Raw genomic sequence first — 20,233 nt, forward strand, 5'->3', positions numbered from 1 at the left:
TACTTTGTTGCTCTACTGTATTGCAACACTGAAAGTATCTCAGAGTGGCCTATTGCAGGTAATTCTGAAGCACAAGATTGATTGATTCTGTTGTCATACTTCTCAAGGCAAACAAGAAATGTGAAGAAGCCCGGCATGAAAAGGAAACGATGGTGATGAAGTACGTCCGAGGGGAGAAGGAGTCACTTGACCTCCGGAAGGAGAAGGAGATACTTGAGAGGAGAGTGAGAGATGCAAACAAAGAAATAGAGAAGCATGCTAATAAAATCAAACAACTTTCTCAGGAAAAAGGAAGATTGCACCAGCTGTATGAAACTAAGGTACCCTAGCTATCACTGCATGACTTGAATTAATGATTAAAAGCACTACCTGAACAACCTTAGCACTTTTATGCACTTGGTGAAAGAAGGCTATTTTCCTTTGGGTTTTGTGTAGCTGTGAAAACCCCAACTCCAGAGGGGAGGGGAAGAAGTTACTGAGTTCCCATTGTCATCCTTTTGAAGTTCCTTTTAATATTTTGAGTATTTGTTGGGGGGACATTGGTGTTTTGGTTTGTGTTTTTAACAAACCTGTAAAGACCTCTTGGTGCAGAGGCCTGGAATTTGAGGGGATTTCTAGCTTGTTTGGATTTTATCTTTAAATGTTGTAATGACATTAAATAATTGCAGTCTCTTCCCCCCGCCCCCCCACTGTCTTTTTCTGTGTCTTCACTTTGTATTGTTGTATTCTGCACCACTGAAAATTGCTACTAAAGCAACAGAAGTTTTTAGGCCCAGTTCAAATGAGTTTGTCATTCCCACCAGATTCTGCCAGCCTCTTAAATTTTTCAGGTCTTTTGTGCTTCATAGGTATCATAGTATCAGTCAGGGTTGGAAGGGACCACAAGGATCATCTATTTCCAACCCCCCCTTGTCATGGGCAGGGACACCCCATACTAGATCAGGCTGGCCAGAGCCTCATCCAGCCTGGTCTTAACACCTCCAGGGATGGGGCCTCAACCACCTCCCTGGACAACCCATTCCAGGGCTTCACCACTCTCATGGTGAAGAACTTCCTCCTCACGTCCAGCCTGAATCTCCCCACCTCCAGCTTCATTGCATTCCCCCTAGTCCTATCACTGCCTGCTTCACAATTCTATTTCATGTGAAAAGATTCAGAAATCAATTAACAGGATTCAGATTTGAGCCTTTGATTTGGGCCTTTTCTGAGCAACTGTACTATGCACTGAAGGATCATAAAAAAAATACATCTTAATAAAAGTCCTAAAAGTTACGCTTTCAAAACAACAACAAAATCACCTCAGTGCCTTCTCTCAGATGAACAGGAAGTGGGAGCATGACTTTAGGTTTGCTGAACAAAACTTAACATGCTCCTGATGATTGCACTAGAACCTTACAAGAACTGCACTGCCCTCATATGGTGCTGCTTTAAATTTTTTTTTGCAAGATAAGCCTCTGACTTCAGAAAGAGAGTTTGGAAATTTAGGTTAATGCAGTGGTTTGTGGATGCTGATACAGAAGGTCATACTAGCAATGTGCTTCTCTGAACATAGTTTCTTGGCCCAGGTTAGTGGTTTGACTTGCACCCATTTTGCTGTCGGTGCTCACACTAGTCTATACCTGTATAATGGCTAATACCATTCACAGTGTCACAGCATCACTATGGTTGGAAGAGAACTCAAAGATCATTGAGTCCAACCTGTCACCACAGACCTCATGACTAGACCATGGCACCAAGTGCCTCATCCAGTCTCTTCCTAAATATCTTCAGTGATGGTGATTCCACCACCTCCCTGGGCAGCACATTCCAATGACGAATGACTCTCTCGGTGAAGAACTTTCTCCTCACCTCCAGCCTAAACCTCCCCTGGTGCAGCTTGGGACTGTGTCCCCTTGTTCTGGTTCTGGTTGCCTGGGAGAAGAGACCAACCCCTTCCTGGCTACAACCACCTTTCAGGTAGTTGTAGCCAGGTCACCCCTGAGCCTCCTCTTCTCCAGGCTGAACAGCCCCAGCTCCCTCAGCCTCTCCTCACAGGGCTTGTGCTCAAGGCCTCTCCCCAGCCTTGTTGCCCTTCTCTGGACACGTTCAAGTGTCTCAATGTCCTTCCTAAACTGAGGGGCCCAGAACTGAACACAGTACTCAAGGTGTGGCCTAACCAATGCAGTTCCACTGGTGTCATGTTTTTTGTCTGTGGCCTTCTAATATATGGCCATATAACTTTGAACTTCTTTCCTCATTCTTTTGCCAGGAAAAAGAACACTGTGCAAGCCTGCCCAGGAGATAATTATTTTAGATCAGAGCCCTAGGCTATGCTTTGCCTTTACATGGATATGTAACATCAATGTGTACTCACAATAGTGCAGCCTTACCTTGCTATTCAAATCAGAAAGTTAATGGTTTGGGTTCTTTTTCTCTGTGTTATGGACTGAAGCATTATTGAAAGCTCAAATCTCTGCATGCTTTTGCAAAATACAGACGTTAAGGGAAACAAACAGCCCTTGCCTTTGAGCAGGAGTCTTGTAAAAGCACTGAGTGATTTAGATTGGTAATACAAAGTCTGTGAAATCTTCTTAGGACGGTGAAGCCACTCGACTCAGCAAAGAAATAGAAAAACTCAAAGAAGAAATCAATTCTCATGTTATCAAAGTGAAATGGGCTCAGAACAAATTGAAAACAGAAATGGACTCACACAAGGTTAGTGAATTGGTACTGATGCTGTGACATGAAAATATAGTCAGAGGAATGTAGCTGCTGTATTGTTTACTTCTTATGTGATACAAAAATCTGTTTCTAAAGTGTTTCTTCATGAATACCTACAGCAGAAGTCAGGATAGTGCCATTAAAGATACTGATGCTAAAATGAAAATGTTGGAAAGATGTCAGGGGAGGCTGCATAGGGGGATTCTGTTTAATCTGACAAAGAACTTTTAGAAAGAATTAACTGTCATCTTAGTTTATCTCTTAGATGATAGGGTATTTAACTCTACCACATGAAAATGTGCATGGCACAGGAGATCCTTCTGTTGTGCTTTCAGTGTTGGAACAAATGAAATTGCATAAAAGGGTAGCTGAATGGAAGCAAGAGGGAAAGTGATGCTGGCCATTTTTTTTAGAATCATAGAATTATCAGGGCTGAAAGTGGCCTCAAGGATCATCTAGTTCCAACCCCACTGCCATGGCCAGGGACACCTCATACTAGATCAGGTTGCTCACAGCCACATCCAGCCTGGCCTTCAAAACCTCCAGGGATGAGGCTTCTACCACCCACCTGGGCAACTTGTTCCAGTGTCTCACCACCCTCATGGTGAAGAACTTCTTCCTAACATCCAATCTGAATGTTCCCACTTCTAGTTTTGCATGAGAAATGCTTTTCCCAGATGAAGTTAAATAGATTTAACCTGTGGGTTATTGCTATTTCTGCAGGAGACCAAAGATCGCCTCAAAGATGCAATGACAAAACTAACTGAAGCAAAAGAAGAAGCAGACCAGATAAGGAAAAACTGTCAAGAAATGATAAAAACTTACCAAGTAGGCACATTTTCTCAGGAGATTGAATTAGCATTTCATATCCACATCTTCTTTTCTTTTCCTCCCCTTTTATCTTAAGGTAGAATAGAACAGAATAGAATTAACCAGGTTGGAAGAGACCTTTGAGATCATCAAGTCCAACCTAGCATCCAACACTATCTAATCAACTAAACCATGGCACCAAGCACCCCATCCAGTCTCTTCCTAAACACCTCCAGTGATGGTGACTCCACCACCTCCCTGGGCAGCACATTCTAATGGCCAGTCACTCTTTCTGTGAAGAACTTCTTCCTAACATCCAGCCTAAACCTCCCCTGGCACAGCTTGAGACTGTGTCCTCTTGTTCTGGTGCTGGTTGCCTGGGAGAAGAGACCAACCCCCACCTGGCTACAGCCAGGGAAGAATTGTGCAAGCTACAAAGCTGAGATGGCTAGTCCCTGGCTTTTTTGCTTGAAAAGTTAAATAAAAAGGAAAATATTTGTCTTGATTCTCATGCAGTGTGTGGGTCATTCTAGGTGTGTTTGGAATCATTCCATACTTCAGTACCTATAGAGCAGCCTCAGTGATGTGAAAAGCAGTCTGTATGCTTATAAAACTAGACAGGGGAATGTAAAACTCTGCTTTCATTTCTTCAATCCTTTTTAGGAGTCAGAAGAAATTAAATCAAATGAATTGGATGCAAAACTCCGAGTAACTAAAGGAGAACTAGAGAAACAAATTCAGGAGAAGTCTGATCACCTGGAGGTAAGTATGTGGTGTGTGAAGACAACACAGTTTGGCAACTTAGGAGTTAAGAATGCCACAAGTTTTTAATTTAGAGAATCTTATTTTAAGCTGCTTACAGTTTTGGCCAAACAATTTTCTCTTTGGCCTAATCCTGCAACCCAGGTGTCTGCCTCCAGCCATGCTTTTTGAAGAGTGATTTTAGCTATTACCTTAGATGAACTTTTGAAAAACAAAACTCTGGGAAAAGTATGATACAGTGAGGATGAGCTAACTGCTCTTTCATTTATCAGCTTGATGTTACTGTAATTTAGAACAGAAATTCAGATGATAGGCCTTTTGCTGGCCAGTATTCTGCCAGCCTCTGTCTTTTTCTCTGTGTAGAGATTTGCTGTGCCAGAAGCTAAATTCTGTAATCATAGAATCAACCAGGTTGGAAAGGACCTCAGAGGTCATCAAGTCCAACCTGTTACCTATCACTGAACACCTCAGGACAACTAAACCATGGCTTCAAATGCCACTTCCAATCCTTTTTTGAACGCCTCCAGGGATGGTGACTCCACCACCTCCCTGGGCAGCACATTCCAATGGCCAGTTACTCTTTCTGTGAACAACTTTCTCCTCAACTCCAGCCTAAACTTCCCCTGGTGCAGCTTGAGGCTTTATCCCCTTGTTCTGGTGCTGGTTGCCTGGGAGAAGAGACCAACCCCCACCTGGCTACAACCTCCTTTCAGTATCTGCTCACAGGTCATATGTCATTTTGAGTTAACCATGTGTCAGTTTGCCTAGAGCTTCCCCCAGGAGCTGTTGTTCCTAGGTGTGTACATGTAAAACCAGAGCATGTAATCTCATTGTTGTTCTCAGCTCTTCTGAGAGTAAAGAAGCTTTTAGGCTTGGCTTTGTTTTTTTGAGTAACCCAGACCTTTAGGGTACCTCTTCTGCCTCATGCCCTCTCAGCTGTTGTGGTGGCCCTGCATTGGCCTAGATTTTTTTGACATCCCAGGAGATGCCACTGTCCATTTAGATTTCTCAAGGAGCTTCTCACCCCTCAAAAAGGTGCATCATGCGAAAATAAAGGAGCTGGAAGACTTGAAGAGGACGTTTAAAGAAGGCATGGATGAGCTTCGGACACTGAGAACAAAGGTAAAGTGTGCTGCCTTGGATTGCCACGGGGCTAAAGGCACAGTGTTGGGTTTGGAGCAAGACTGTGCAGTCTGTTACTTGTATTTGTACATCTTTTGGAGTAAACAATGTAATTAGAGCCTGGTTGGAGCAAGACTAGAAGGGATATGTGACTTGACTGGTTGGAGCAAGACTAGAAGGGATATGTGACTTGACTGGTTGGAGCAAGACTAGAAGGGATATGTGACTTGACTGGTTGGAGCAAGACTAGAAGGGATATGTGACTTGTGACTTGTCTCTGGGTAGCTTTTCTTAGGGAGTATCAACTGATCCATAGCAAAACAACGTTTTGTTTCATACTGTGCACCTTGTTTGACTGAAGAGTTCTGAGGAGCATTTCAGTAAAAGCCTTTTATAGTTAGTAACTTTAAAACATAAAAACTACCTTTAGGCTTTTTCCTGTCTGTGAAGGTAGATTTGTAAAGTTACCTGGCAAGGTGTATATGATCTCAAAGGCCTTTTCCAACCTGGTCCACTCTGGCCTACTCTACTGTAACTTCTGAACAGTCTACTCATTAGCATGCAGTCTCCATCCAGAGACAGGATTGAGCTCAATAGGACCTTGGAAAAAGGGAAGAAAATACAGAATCATTAGAATGGTTTGGGTTGGAAGGGACCTTAAAGACCATCAAGATCCAACCAGCCTGCTATCAGCAGGGACTCCTTCCACTAGGCCAGATTACTCAAGGACTTGTCCAGCCAGGCCTTGAACACCTCCAGGGAGAGGGCATCCACAGCTTCCTTAGGCAACCCATTCCTGCAAGGAGTTGTCTTGGTAACTGGGGAAAGATGATGTCTTTGGATCCTGGTCCATTAGACTGATTAGTTTTGTCCAAACTGTCTGTTAATTATTCTTACTTGGTTGGTGTCTGTTTGTTTGTTTCTATTTTTTTTTTCTTCTTAATTTTTCTGACTGTACTTGATCTGAAACACTTGGGATGGTGTTCTGAGTTGCTTTGGAACCACCCAAAAAAACCCCCAGATGCTCTAGGCATTTGATCAGAATGTTTCAACTCAGAAAAATATTTATTCCCTTAAGTTTCAATGTGTTTTTTTAATTTTATGTCTCTTCAGGTAAAATGTCTTGAGGATGAGCGTTTAAGAACAGAAGATGAGTTATCCAAGTACAAGGAAATCATTAACAGACAGAAAACTGAAATTCAGAACTTGCTGGACAAAGTCAAAACTGTAGATCATCTGCAAGATCAGCATCAGAGGTACAGCTGTGCACTTTGAGGATTGATGTAAAAGATTATCTGGAATGGGGAAAGTTTCTCTTTATTGAAAATACTGAGGCTTTAAAATCTATTGTAATTAGAATAGAATAGAATTAACCAGGTTGGAAAAGACCTTTGAGATCATCAAGCCCAGCCTATCACCCAACACCATCTAATCAACTAAACCATGGCACCGAGCACCCCATCCAGTCTCTTCCTAAACACCTCCAGTGATGGTGACTCCACCACCTCCCTGGGCAGCACATTCCAATGGCCAATCTCTTACTCGGAAGAACTTCTTCCTAACATCCAGCCTCAACCTCCCCTGGCCCAGCTTGAGACTGTGTCCTCTTGTTCTGGTGCTGGTTGCCTGGGAGAAGAGACCAACCCCTTCCTGGCTACAACCTCCCTTCAGGGAGTTGTAGAGAGCAATAAGGTCTCCCCTGAGCCTCCTCTTCTCCAGGCTAAGCAACCCCAGCTCCCTCAGCCTCTTCTCACAGGGCTGTGCTCCAAACCCCTCCCCAGCTTTGTTGCCCTTCTCTGGATACGCTCCAGAAACTCAACATCTTTCTTAACCTGAGGGGCCCAGAACTGGACACAGTACTCAAGGTGCAGCCTAACCAGTGCTGAGTACAGGGGCAGAATGACTTCCCTGCCCCTGCTAGCCACACTGTTCCTCATGCAGGCCAGGATTCCATTGCCTGCCTTGGCCACCTGGGCACACTGCTGGCTCATGTTCAGTCTACTATCAACCAGTACCCCCAGGTCCCTCTGCATGGCTGCTCTCCAGCCACTGACCCCTGATTGCTTTTATTTCAGTAAGGTTTTATAACGTCAAGCTCAGGTTATCCCTGATAATATACAGTTGTTTTGTTTTGACAGAGATGAGCAAGAAATCAGTGCTTTAAAGGAAGAAGTTGATGGTTTCAATTCTCTAGTTGCTGATCTCCAGAAGGACATTGAAGGTAGTCGGAAAAGAGAATCTGAGCTGTTGATATTCACTGAAAAATTAACCAGTAAGAATGCACAGCTTCAGTCTGAAAACAATTCCTTACAGAGCCAGTTGGATAAGCTTTCTTACAGTGAAAGAGATCTGCAGAATCAGCTGGAATATGTTCAACAGGCTAAAGATGATCTGGTGAGTACAGTGCACAGCTTGTTTTTTTATGCACTAGTGAAATATTGGATACCAGTAAAGGTGTGGCACACAAATTGCACCTTGTGTCTTTGCTTACCTGACTGCAATTTCCCATTGGGTTTGCCAATTTGATATAGTAAATAGCAGGCACATAGGAACACCTCATGTTTCTAAAGGGAAAGAAATCCTGAGGCACACTGCACTGGACTTGAGGGGGTGTTAGCCTGTTGCTATAGAATAGAATAGAATTAACCAGGTTGGAAAAGACCTTTGAGATCATTGAGTCAAACCTATCATCCAACACTACCTAATCAACTAGACCATGGCACCAAGCACCCCATCCAGTCTATTCTTAAAAACACCTCCAGTGATGGTGACTCCATCACCTCCCTGGGCAGCACATTCCAATGGCCAATCACTCTTTCTACGAAGAACTTCTTCCTCACATCCAGCCTGTTTGTCTTTTGGGAGCACAGAGTTGTTCTCTGTGCAGCTGTCACTGAAGCAATCAAAAGGTTGGAGTTTGTCTGTGAAATTGATTACTATAAACTGTTTCTTTAGGTCCTGGTTGTACCATGAGATAAATGTAGTTTGTACTACGAGATAAATATAGGTTTTAATACCAGTGTGACATGGAAGATAGCGTGACTGCAGGTACAGCTCTGCATGGCTCTGCACTGCATCGTGTAGATGCTTTGGAGGTAGTTCAGGAGTCTTACTGCAGTGTTGCACTGCATTGCTGCTTCATTTGCAGTGGCAGAGATTAGCCTAAATAACGAATGGAAAATGTGAATGATTCTCAGGTGAAAAATGCAGAGTTAGGGCTGTTGAGCATGCAGTACAGTTAGCCTGGAATTTTTTCTTTGTATACATCTGAAAATCAAGCTATACTTTCAGGCCATCAAGTTACAGAAGGAAGAAGATGAGCGGAAGCTCGAGGTTGAGACGTTACAGGCTCAGCTAACTTCAGAGCAGAAGGAGCTATCGGCACTGAAGACCTGTGTGGATGAACTGAAAGATGAACTGGCTACCCAGAAGCGCAAGCACGCAGCAAACCTGAAAGATCTCACGAAACAACTGCAGCTAGGTTGAAATGATTTTCATATCTAATGAGTCGGCCCATCTGTAAACCCCCTCAGTGCTTGGGTGAGACTAGGGTCCCGTCTCTGTGTGCACGCTCTTGGAGTGTAGTTCTTCAGACTCTCCCTGTCCCTATAGACAGCAAGAGTAAGTGAGCAAGTTAGATCTTGGGGCAACTGCAGTTACAAGAAACAGGTCTCAGTGTCAATTTCCAGTCTTCAATACAACATTTGAAAGCGGCTAAGATGTAAGAGGAAAGAATTACTTCAAAAGAGCATGGTCTTTGTTACCGTGTGTGTGACTACTGAAATGCCACTGTGGGTAGATATCTGTCCTGTTCTGTGTATAGATAGGTGTCCTGGCCTGTTTAAGTGGCTAGATTCTTCCTGGTTGCTGACTGTACCAGGAACTGCTGGTGGCAGTTGTTCTTTTTAGTATTTAACCTGAACACTTACTTTTTTCAAGACTGATATGACGAGACCAATGACCAACTTTTGTCAACAAACAGAAGTCATTAGGTACCCAGTAATGCATATGCTCTGAATGCAAATAGATTTGAATATTAGCAAATCTGTTTGAAGTGTGTTTGAAAGAAGAGATGCTGTTGGCATTGTGCAGGACAAGTTCCCTGGCTGCCTGTATGTATATGAACAGCTGCACGCTTTCCTTCTTGATCCCTACTGCGTGAGTGGTGCTCCTGGCAAGAGCACTGCACTCATCTCCCGGTAGTGGTACAGTTGTGAGATCCTGGAACCACTGAGATGCCATTCTGTCAGCCAGTAATTATTTGTACAGCAGCCCTAATCAAAAGCAAAATCAGATTTTAGAATAGGATAGAATACACCAGGTTGGAAGAGAACTTCAAGATCATTGTGTCCAACCCATCATCCAACACCATCTAATCAACTAAACCATGGCACCAAGCACCCCATCAAGTCTCCTCCTAAACACCCCCAGTGATGGTGACTCCACCACCTCCCTGGGCAGCACATTCCAATGGGCAATCACTCTCTCTATGAAGAATTTCTTCCTAACATCCAGTCTAAAACTGGACTTACAGTTTTCAGTCAGTCCTATGTCTGACTACCTTCTTCACCTGGCAACTGCTGCAAAGCATAGGGATCATGGTGGATCTTGCAACCAGGTGCTTCAGGGTTGGAAGCTGGGAGAGGAAGGGAGACACTGTTTGGTTTTGGAGTTATTTGGGTTTGTTCTTTTTTTCAGTTGCTACCATTATCTTCTCATAGTATCAGTCAGGGTTGGAAGGGACCACAAGCATCATCTAGTTCCAACCCCCCTGCCATGGGCAGGGACACCCCACACTAGATCAGGCTGGCCAGAGCCTCATCCAGCCTGGTCTTAAACACCTCCTGGGATGGGGCCTCAGCCACCTCCCTGGCCAACCCATTCCAGGGCTTCACCACTCTCATGGTGAAGAACTTCCTCCTCACATCCAGCCTGAATCTCCCCACCTCCAGCTTCATTGCATTCCCCCTAGTCCCATCACTACCTGATATCCTGAGAAGTCCCTCCCCAGCCTTCTTGTAGGTCCCCTTCAGATACTGGAAGGCCACAATTAGGTCACCTTGGAGCCTTCTCTTCTTCAGACTGAACAGCCCCAACTCCTTCAATCTTTCAGTTGTGAAGCCATGTTAAAATAGTGCAGTTCAGAGAGGACAAGAGTTTCTGCATGCTTTGTAACGCTGTGGTTTTTGAGGGCTTTATTCTGCTGTTGGTAACCATCGCTTGGTTGTGCTTTTAGCACGGCGGAAATTGGATCAGATGGAAAATGGTAATTACGACAAAGAAGTCAGCAGCATGGGGAGCCGTTCCAGTTCATCAGGTAATACAGCACATGGCACAGCTGCCAAAACAATCCTTCTAGCTCAATAAGGCTGCTGTGGTGTGCTGCCCTGAGCCTTGAGCTTTCTGTGGCTTGTGCATATGCAGTGTGTGGGCAGCCTCCATTGAAACTGACAAAAGAGCCTTTAAGCTTTGCAATGCATTTGGCTGAATGCAGTTCGAGATGCTTATTGCAAGATTAAAGTTTTAATGCTTACATATTTTGGTTCTGTTTAAAAGCCTACCCTTTTTTATTTTGTTGATTTTTTATGTTTGGGGGAAGCTCAGAGGACTCCCAATTCACAGAGGACCGTCTTCAGTGCTGCCAGAGGCAAACCAAAAATGAGCAGTGGCTTCCAATGTTGTTTAATTGCACTATTGACAGTTGCAACTGTGCAAATGATAAATCAATTGGTGTGTTTAGAAGCATCAGTGTATTGGAGTAAAATTCATTACTTACCAACCAATTAGAAGTGGTTGTCATTAGAACTGCAAACAGCAACTGTTTTCTTCCTCCATGTCATTGGGTTTTAAATGTCAAAGTATCCTGTATTGTCACTGTGTTAGGGAGATAAATACTCGTAGGAGAGAAAGAAAAGAAAATCTCCAAGCTTTTAGTGCTGCGGTGTTGATAGCCTGTAGGGTTTTCATGATGATATAATTCTAGAGGACTCCAAAACAGATGTGAGTAAAAAATCATCTCAGTCTTGTACAAAGGAAGATGAATGAACAGGAGGACATTATAGCGGAGTAAGAATCACTGAACCAAGCACACTTAAGCTTAAAGGAATTCCACCCATGCTAGAGGACTGCACTGCTGTCTCAGCACGTGTGATTGGAATGGTAAAAGTATTGTTCATATAAACCCCTACTAACATATAAGGGAAACTGCCATTCTGATGAAGAATTCCCAGGCTCCTGCAGTGTAATGAATGCATGCACTGCACTGGAGAAGCTGTTTCACCTGGTCTTAAACAAAGAGCTCTTACCAATCGGGGTGTATTGGCAGGGTCCCTGAATGCGCGCAGCAGCAACGAGGATCGGTCGCCTGAGAACACAGGATCTGCAGTAGCTGTGGATAGCTTCCCAGAGGTGGACAAGTCTGTCTTGGTTGAGAGAATACTGAGGCTACAGAAGGCACATGCTCGCAAAAACGAGAAGATGGAGTTTATGGAGGATCACATTAAACAGCTGGTGGAGGAGATCAGGAAGAAAACAAAGTAAGTTCAGGTCACACAGTGTTTCGGTTTTGAACTGGAGCACTAGAGAAGCAGTCTGGATTGTCTGTAAGACAAGGAAGTGTCTAAATGAAAGAATTTAAACTCAAAATACACTGCAGTGACAGATCTCAAGGGTAAGATTAGTCTTGGGCTGGTTTCTGGTTTGTTTTTTTCTCCCCTTTATCTTTTTCCAGCAGTTACATTAATTGCTAGGCTGTTTAGTACTAAAGTTTTTCAGGAGGAGCAGCCTGGGGCAAGTGTATTTTTTTGGTAGCAAAATGGTCACCAGGTGGTGATTTGAGGTGGGCTGCTGTCACTGGCTAATAGAAGATTCCTTTCTTTTCCTGTGCTTAAAAGGGTGCTAATTGTAAGAGTTTGTTTTGGAAGGAGAATCTGCATAATTCCAGATGGTGGTCTGGCATGCATAGCAAGCAAACAATGTACCTGAGCCAAAGGTGGTTGGCATTTCATGTCTGAGACAAGATTCCACTTACAGAGAAATATCATTTTACAGGATGATGTCTGTAGCTTCAGTTAGGAAGGGAAGAAATCAGGGCATATATCTTCCTTGGGAACTACAGTTGTCTCTTAAGTGTAGGCCTTGCTTAAAGAGCCTATACATTTATGCCCATCTGGTACCATTTCATAGAACACAGTCACAGCTTGTGAAGATTCTTGAGCAGAGACTTTGTAATTTTTGCCTTGTCTGTAGAAAGCTTAAGATTCCCTGTCTGGAGTCTTTCAGCAAAGAAAAGTAGAGGCATTTTTAAGGTACCTTTTTGGCTCCAGGATGTCAGGGGTTGGAAGAGACCCAAAGAGATCATCAAGTCCAACCCCCCTGCCAGAGCAGGACCATACAGTCTAGCTCAGGTCACACAGGAATGCATCCAGACAGGCCTTGAAAGTCTCCAGAGAAGGAGACTCCACAACCTCTCTGGGGAGCCTGTTCCAGTGCTCTGTGACCCTTACAGTAAAGAAGTTCCCTCTTGTGTTGAGGTGGAACCTCCTGTGCTGCACCTTACATCCTTGTCCTATCACAGGTAGCAATGTTACTTTCTTTAAATAGTTCTGAATATGTAAACCTTGCACATTGTAGTGGCTCTCAGTAGCTTCTGTAGCACTTTCAGTATCCCAGTAGAAACTGCAGGAGCTGATTTTTTTTTTTTTACTGCCTTGTCAGTGGTACAGTACTGCTTGAAAATAAAACCACTCCTACCTGAGAATCTGGAATGCCTTCAGTGTTTGACTCTGCAGTGCTTTGTAATGCTGTGATGATGATGATTTTTTAATTTTTTTTAATTCTTTCCCCCTCCCAGAATTATTCAGAGTTACATTCTGCGGGAGGAAGCTGGAACACTGTCATCAGAGGCCTCTGACTTCAACAAAGTCCACTTGAGCAGGCGGGGTGGGATTATGGCATCTCTGTATACCTCGCATCCCGCAGACAGCGGTCTCACCTTGGAGCTCTCCTTGGAGATAAACAGGAAGCTGCAGGCTGTGTTAGAAGATACATTACTGAAAAACATTACATTAAAAGTGAGTAGCTGTGCCAGTTCTTCCACATGTTCTTTGTGGTTCTGAGGCTACTGCCTTTGGAGAGATGCGTGCTGCTTGAAGGAGGGGGCTGTTCATTGGGAGCTGATGGCACGAATAGCATTGGGTCAGTCTAAGAGTTATCACAGAATCACAAAATATTAGGGGTTGGAAGGGACCTTGAAAGATCTAGTCCAACCCCCCTGCCAGAGCAGGATCACCTATACCAGATCACCCAGGAATGCATCCAGGTGGGTTTTGAATATCTCCAGAGGAGGGAGACTCCACAATCCTGGGCAGCCTGTTCCAGACTCTCATCATCGCAGGGAAAAAATTTGCCTCATGTTTCCATGAAACTTCCTATGCCTCAGCTCCTACCTTCTGCCCCTTGTCTTGTCATTGGGCATCACAGAGAAAAGCCTGACTCCATCCTCTTGGCACTCACCCTTTACATATTTATAAACATTGATGAGGTCATCCCTCTTCTCCAAGCTAAAGAGCCTCAGCTCCCTCAGTCTCTCCTCATAAGGAAGGTGTTCCACTCCTTTAATCATTTTTGTAGCTCTGCTCTGGACTCTGTTCAGGCAGTTCCCTGTCATCCTTCCAGAACTGAGGGGCCCAGAACTGGACACAACATTCCAGATGTGGCCTCACCAGGGCAGAATAGAGGGGCAGGAGAGCCTCTCTCGATCTACTAACCACAGCCCTTCTAATCCACCTCAGAATAGCATTGGTCTTCTTGGCCACAAGAGCACACTGCTGTTACATAATGTGGTCCCTGCTAAACCTCCATTCTAAGACCCTCTTGGAATGCTGCATCAATGAGCTGCTTCATGAAATAAATTCTGGGCTGCCTGTGCATTTGGTGGGAAAAGGCCTCCCCATGCTTTTCTCAGCCACACAGAGCCAAGGGCAGGAGCTCTGTCCCTGCAACGAGGTGCCCTGTTGAGCTGTTGGGGCAGCATGGCTGCCGCATGGGAAAGAGGGCAGGCTGGGAAGTGTTGCACAGGCTGCTAGCCAGACTGCAGTGTGCTGCAGAAGCTGGAGATCTTGTGCTGTAATTATCATTCCCCTTGAAGAGTCTGCTTTCATGGCAGCCTGTAGATTATAAGCAACTGCAAAAAAAGAAGAGACTTGCTGAGAGCTTTGCATCCTTTATGGAAATTACCCTGGTTTTTTCCAACTCTAATCATTTGCTCTTGTGCTGGATACTTGAAAGTCTCAACCTGCTGACATAAATGGTAATTTCAACTTGCTAGTGCACTTTTTGCTGATGGACTCCTTTTCCCTGTATAACTTGCCCTATCCTGGGGTTTTTTGTGTTTTTTCTCCTCAAAGGAAAACCTTCAAACTCTAGGAACAGAAATAGAGCGGCTTATCAAACACAAGCACGAACTGGAACAGAGAATAAAGCAGACATAACTGGAACCCTTATGGAATTACCAGCATGGAGAGGTGAAGAAAAGGCAGGTCCTACAGACCACTGCTTTGGACGTTTTTCCTGACCTTTGCTTGCCTGCTAGTGCAAGCATCAGGTGTTTTGCATGGACAGCCTTTAACCATCCAGGCTGTCCTTACTCGTGTGAGTAAGTGTGTGGCATCAGTGTGGTTCTGTCTACCAGCCTGAGGGCTTGCTGAATTTTACTACACACTATGCTTGTCTAAAATCTTGTGTTTGAAATGGCATGCAGATGCCTCACAGTGCATACTGTGGTTTGAGTGAGTTGCAGTGGGGTTTTCATGTCTTCACTCTTAACAATGGATCTTGACAAAAACAAAGCTAATTATGTCTCAGTTGCTGTTGAACATATCAAGTGTTACAGAGCTTTAAGGGCTTTCAGGCATAACTTCCTTTCCTGCATTTTATTTCTGATGTTTAGGTTGGTTATGCATTTTTGATGGACACATGGAAAAAGGCTTTGTCACAAAATTTGGTTGTGTTTTTTTAAGTGGTGGCCATGGTGCTGCCTATTTTCTGCTTCAGATTGACATTCGCCTGATTTCTTTACTCAAATGAAATGAAACAACAGGAAAACTAAGGGATCAAGAAACTTTCTGACTGCAGCTGTTGAGTACATGGAGCTGAAGCATGTCATTTTAACAGTTCTGTAAGCCCTTGCTCTCTAGATTTTTTGATACCAGATGATTGGTATATATACAGGTCTCTGGCCTTCTGCATAACTGACAGCATTTAACACATGGGAGTGGGAGTTTCGACTGCCCATTGCTATGTATGTACTGGTAGGCACTGTGGTTGCATCTGTTTTCAGATGATCAGAAAATCTGTTTTCAAAGACAAATGGAAGGTAACTGAATGTTCTCACTAGCTGTGGCTAGAACAGCTAGTGAAAGTACTAGTAGGAAATGGGAGACTCATTGAGGTGGGATTTTAGTCCATTGGTTGGACTGAGAAAGTGGCACAGAAATCTGTGTGACTCCTTAGTTTTACTGTTGTGAAGAGCTAGTTGGTCAAAATAGCACAAACCAAGAACTTACTCAGCCCAGTGACTGAGAGGGTGATGAAGGAAGGGTATCAAGGTGACAAACGTCAGGTTAGTCACAGCATCATGTTCCCATCTTAGTTCCAGGGTAAGTAATTTACAGGATCTCAAGACATCTGTATTCCAACAGTAAATAGATAGATTTCTGTATTTATTGACTTTTGACCCAAATCAATTGACCAGACCATGGTGTAAATACATACTTGGGGTTTTTATTAAATACTTGAATTACTTCTTATAATGAAAAAAGAATTCAGTCTACCTTTACAATAACAATGCTTTAGCTATTTTAATTAGAAGAGATACTTGGGGTGGGGGAGGGGGGGTGGAATCTATCTTAACTGCAGGCACCTCAAACAGCAAACAAGGGGCCTGAATCCAGCAGCACAAAGGAAGATGATTTGGCAAAGCATCTCAGTGACTTAGAGGTGTGGAGTCCATTTTCAAGTGCCACTTGAGCTTTGTGATGAACCAAATTGAGCAAAAGGGCCTGATTTGGTATGAGGAGTTTGACTCAAGGTGGTGAGACTTCCTTTTCACTTTAAAGATAAGCGTCTCTGGAAGTCCTTTTGGGGAACAAGACCTGGTCTGTGGTCCAGAGAGCTTCAGGAGTCCTGGATGGCAGATCCCTTTGGTGTCAAAGGATGAAGTATTTCTTTGAAACAGGAGGGTGGAAATAAATGATTGCAAACCTGACCGAGCATTGTAGAAACTGTGAGCCTTTAATCTGGGTGGGGTTTTATACATATATTTTTCTAATTCCTGAGAGCAATGGTTATCTGAAGTGTTAGAGAATTTGGACCAGAGACCAGTCATGTCATGGGACTACCTCTACTTTACTGTTAGGTAATCGTGAAGAGGAAGATACCTGGCTCTGCTGAAACAGATTTGTCACCAGCTTTCAGGAGGTGAAGAGGCAGTTGTTTGAGACTGAGCTAGACCTTCTGCTGAAGAAAGTGTTTAGAACAATTTGCATGTCAAAACATAGCTTAGCTCTTGTATGTTTGTGTTTTCATGCTTTAACAGACCAGATCTCTGGATATTTTCAGGCCTTCAGCCGAGTGACTCCAGTATTTTAGATACCATGTTAATATTGTAATCATTTAATGTATGTTCTCCAGGTGTACAGTGTGAATGAAGGAGAGGTGCAGTGCAGATGGAATAAGTGCAATGACATTGTGGAAATTCTTACTTCTTTTTGGTGTGGTTATTTCTCCTTTTAAGTTAGCTGTCCTCCTGCCCTGCTGGAAATGCTGCCTGCTTCTCTGTAGCACTAATAACTTCTCAGACTTTTCTTGGTTATGGAGACACACAAAGCAGCCAAAATATCACGTTGTTTGTTGTGCATGGTACTTTCATGGACCAAAGTCATCATATGTAGGCATTATTTTAAAGGAACCTAACAGGGGTGGAAATTTCATTCCAGCTCCCAGGTTGGCAATGACTCGCTCTGTCCAGTAAGCTCAAAACTTGATCAATGCATGGCAGGGTCAGCGAGCAAGTCTGCTTGACAGGGCTGCTCATTTCTGAGAGGTGGTGGTGTATCAGCCATGAAAATGTTGCCAACAGGTCACCTGCCTCTTGTTTCCGTGGGGTAGGTTGTCTGGAGTGCAGTGGTGTTGGTGCAGGTGAAGCAGAACACATCCTGTGAGAGGGTGAGCACCAACTGGTGCAGAGTGGGTGCAAGCACAGAGTGTAGCAATCACATTTCACTTACCTTTGTTTTGGAAACTTCCTGTTATGAACCTGAGACTGAAAACTCTCCTCAAATAAACTGAATTTTAGTCAGAAACTGGTTTTGAAGGCAGCCTGGAGCAGTTAGCTACCTGTCACTGCAGTTCGGTGTCCATTAGACATGCGATTGCCACAGGCTGCTTTTGAAAGTTTGGAGCTTGTAGCTAGTCGTGCCCTACAGGGTTCAACACCTGTTTCTTAAATACTCGGGGTGCTCTTTCAATTCAAATATCACACATCCAGGTTGGTTAGAGGCCCTGCAGGAAAGCTGGCTATGCTTTTTTCACCCTCTGTAAAATCCAGCACTGTCGTCGTCTGAAGCCAAACCCTCTGAACTGAAGAATACCAATATATGCTACAGAAATCACTGGGTTTATGCCACACAGAGTTGTGCAATGATTATTTTCATTTTAGTCTCCAGAAAACAGTGGAGATTGAATTTGTTCCTCAGATACGTACTCGCCATTTTCACTTGCTGCTGGCAACACCTGTGGCCATCTCCAGCTAACAAAACTGCAGTTCCTCTCTCGGAATGTTTCTCATTACGATATTTGAGTGCATCACTGAAGCGATGAAAACAAATCCGCTCTCTCGCTTCCGCCGAGTCCCGCGTTTGGGAAGGGGTTGGGAGCGCAAGGCTGGCCCGAATGGGCTGCCAGCGGAGAGGGCTGCCAGCGGAGAGGGCTGCGGTGGCGAATGTCAGCAGTAGGTGGCGCTAGGAGCCAGAGTCGCAGCGTCTCCGTGCCCGGCCGAAGGGCAGGCGGCTGCGCGGCAGAGGCAGCTGGGGGGTGGTCAGAGCTTTTTTCCTAGGAGGGACGGAGGGCTTCCTTCCCATGTTCGTGTTTTAACTTGAAATGCTGTTCAATCTTCCAATCTATGTCTGTTTGTCGTCTGAATATACGCAGAATGTCTCTTGGTTTAATTTTGTAGATACCTGTTTCTGTATAAATTTTTTGAAGATATCACTATACCTTCTGTATATATTGGACTTTGAAATAATAAACATACAGATGTATGAAAGTCTGGCTGGGGTCTATGCTTTGTACCTTCGCTGACTTACTGTCCTGGATTGCGCTGATGGCTCTCGGTGAAGCTCTGGTGGTGGCAGCAGGGTGCTCTGTGTTGGGTGGTCATCTTTAGGAGTGGGGGTCTCCCCTTCTCAGAGTGCCAAAGTGTCCTTGTGGTTCTTGTGCTCATCTTTAGGAGTGGGGGTCTCCCATTCTCACACTGCCAAAACATTGCTGTGGTGCTTGTGAACAAGTACTCTGGGCTAAAAGCAGCTTAACTGTCAACAAAGTGTTCTTGCCAGTATGAGTGCTAAGAGGGCACCATAAAAGCCCCTTTGTGTTTCCCCTCAAGTGGCTGTAACTACAGATAACATGAGCTGTGACTGGGGTCGGTGCTACTCCCTCTACAACTACCTGAACGGAGGTTGTAGACAGGCGGATGTTGGTCTCTTCTCCCAGGCAGCCAGCACCAGAACAAGAGGACACAGTCTCAGGCTGTGCCAGGGGAGGTTTAGGCTGGATGTTAGGAAGAAGTTCTATAGAGAGTGATTGCCCATTGGAATGGGCTGCCCGGGGAGGTGGTGGAGTCACCATCATTGGAGGTGTTGAGGAGGAGACTTGATGGGGTGCTTGGTGCCATGGGTTAGTTGTTTAGGTGGTGTTGGATTGGTTGATGGGTTGGACGTGATGATCTTGAAGGTCTCTTCCAACCTGTTCTATTCTATTCTACTCCCTGCAGCCTGTACCTTCCTGTTGTACTACCTAAAGGAGGTGGCAGTGCCTCTTTGCTGTGTACCTCTGGCACTGCCACTCAGTCTTAACAGCAAAGCCAGAGAGAAGGGGGCTGCTCTCATACTGTGCTGCATCTCATGGAAACAAGTGAGCCATTTCCACCTGAAGGATAGGTAATGAGTGTGCTGCAGTTAAGTACTGCTTTGAGCTACTGCCAGTCGCTGTAAGTGTCCTTGATTCTGGAGTCATCTTTTCCCTCTGTGCCATGTGAATTCGGTAATCCCACAGTCCCTGTAGCAAGGGCTGGTTCCCTTGGCCACAGCTCCACATTCTGGATGCTGTTTGCTGCTTTGGTTTATTTATTCCTCTGCAGAGATCTAAAACAGTTTTGGGGTTTGGTCATGATAGTATTGTTTTAAAAAACAAGAAGTGATGCTGTCAGGTGGTTGGCTGCTCAGTTTGGCTATGCTTACATTAAAAACCCGGCAATCAGATCTGCAAGGTTTATCCTGCCCTGATCAACCTGATTAGACAGAAAAAAGGGTAAAAGGAATACTATGGAGAGGATAATTTGTGGAGTTTATTCTAGTGTCTCCCAGAATACCTTAAATGAGGGAAGGTGGTGTCCTGTTTTCTGTTGAAATTTAATGCCTCTGACTTCCCAGCATCTGGGTGAGGGCTCCCAGTGAATTTTCAGATTACTGTCACCTGTGTGACCCTTTGCTGGAATGGTTCTGCACTTCACCATTTTTCTTCCAGCCTTTTCCATCGATAGCAGATACAGCACTTCCTGACA

The 20,233-nt window shown here is 44.4% G+C and overlaps 1 protein-coding gene across 1 annotated transcript in view; it reads left to right on the forward strand.

Annotated features, from left to right (window-relative positions):
• Positions 1 to 15,960, forward strand: part of CCDC186 (coiled-coil domain containing 186) — a 40,810-nt gene extending 24,850 nt beyond the window's left edge. The window contains exons 5-16 of the mRNA XM_054163444.1: positions 108 to 320; positions 2,575 to 2,694; positions 3,424 to 3,528; positions 4,174 to 4,272; positions 5,308 to 5,394; positions 6,508 to 6,650; positions 7,533 to 7,788; positions 8,686 to 8,875; positions 10,631 to 10,711; positions 11,720 to 11,930; positions 13,247 to 13,466; positions 14,802 to 15,960. Of these exons, the coding sequence (XP_054019419.1) occupies positions 108 to 320; positions 2,575 to 2,694; positions 3,424 to 3,528; positions 4,174 to 4,272; positions 5,308 to 5,394; positions 6,508 to 6,650; positions 7,533 to 7,788; positions 8,686 to 8,875; positions 10,631 to 10,711; positions 11,720 to 11,930; positions 13,247 to 13,466; positions 14,802 to 14,885 (1,809 nt within the window). The 3' untranslated portion in view covers positions 14,886 to 15,960. The remainder of the gene's footprint in view (positions 1 to 107; positions 321 to 2,574; positions 2,695 to 3,423; positions 3,529 to 4,173; positions 4,273 to 5,307; positions 5,395 to 6,507; positions 6,651 to 7,532; positions 7,789 to 8,685; positions 8,876 to 10,630; positions 10,712 to 11,719; positions 11,931 to 13,246; positions 13,467 to 14,801) is intronic.
• The last annotated feature ends 4,273 nt before the right edge of the window (positions 15,961 to 20,233 follow it).

Source organism: Dryobates pubescens, chromosome 8 (genome assembly GCF_014839835.1).
Source record: "Dryobates pubescens isolate bDryPub1 chromosome 8, bDryPub1.pri, whole genome shotgun sequence".
NCBI classification, from domain to species: domain Eukaryota; kingdom Metazoa; phylum Chordata; class Aves; order Piciformes; family Picidae; genus Dryobates; species Dryobates pubescens.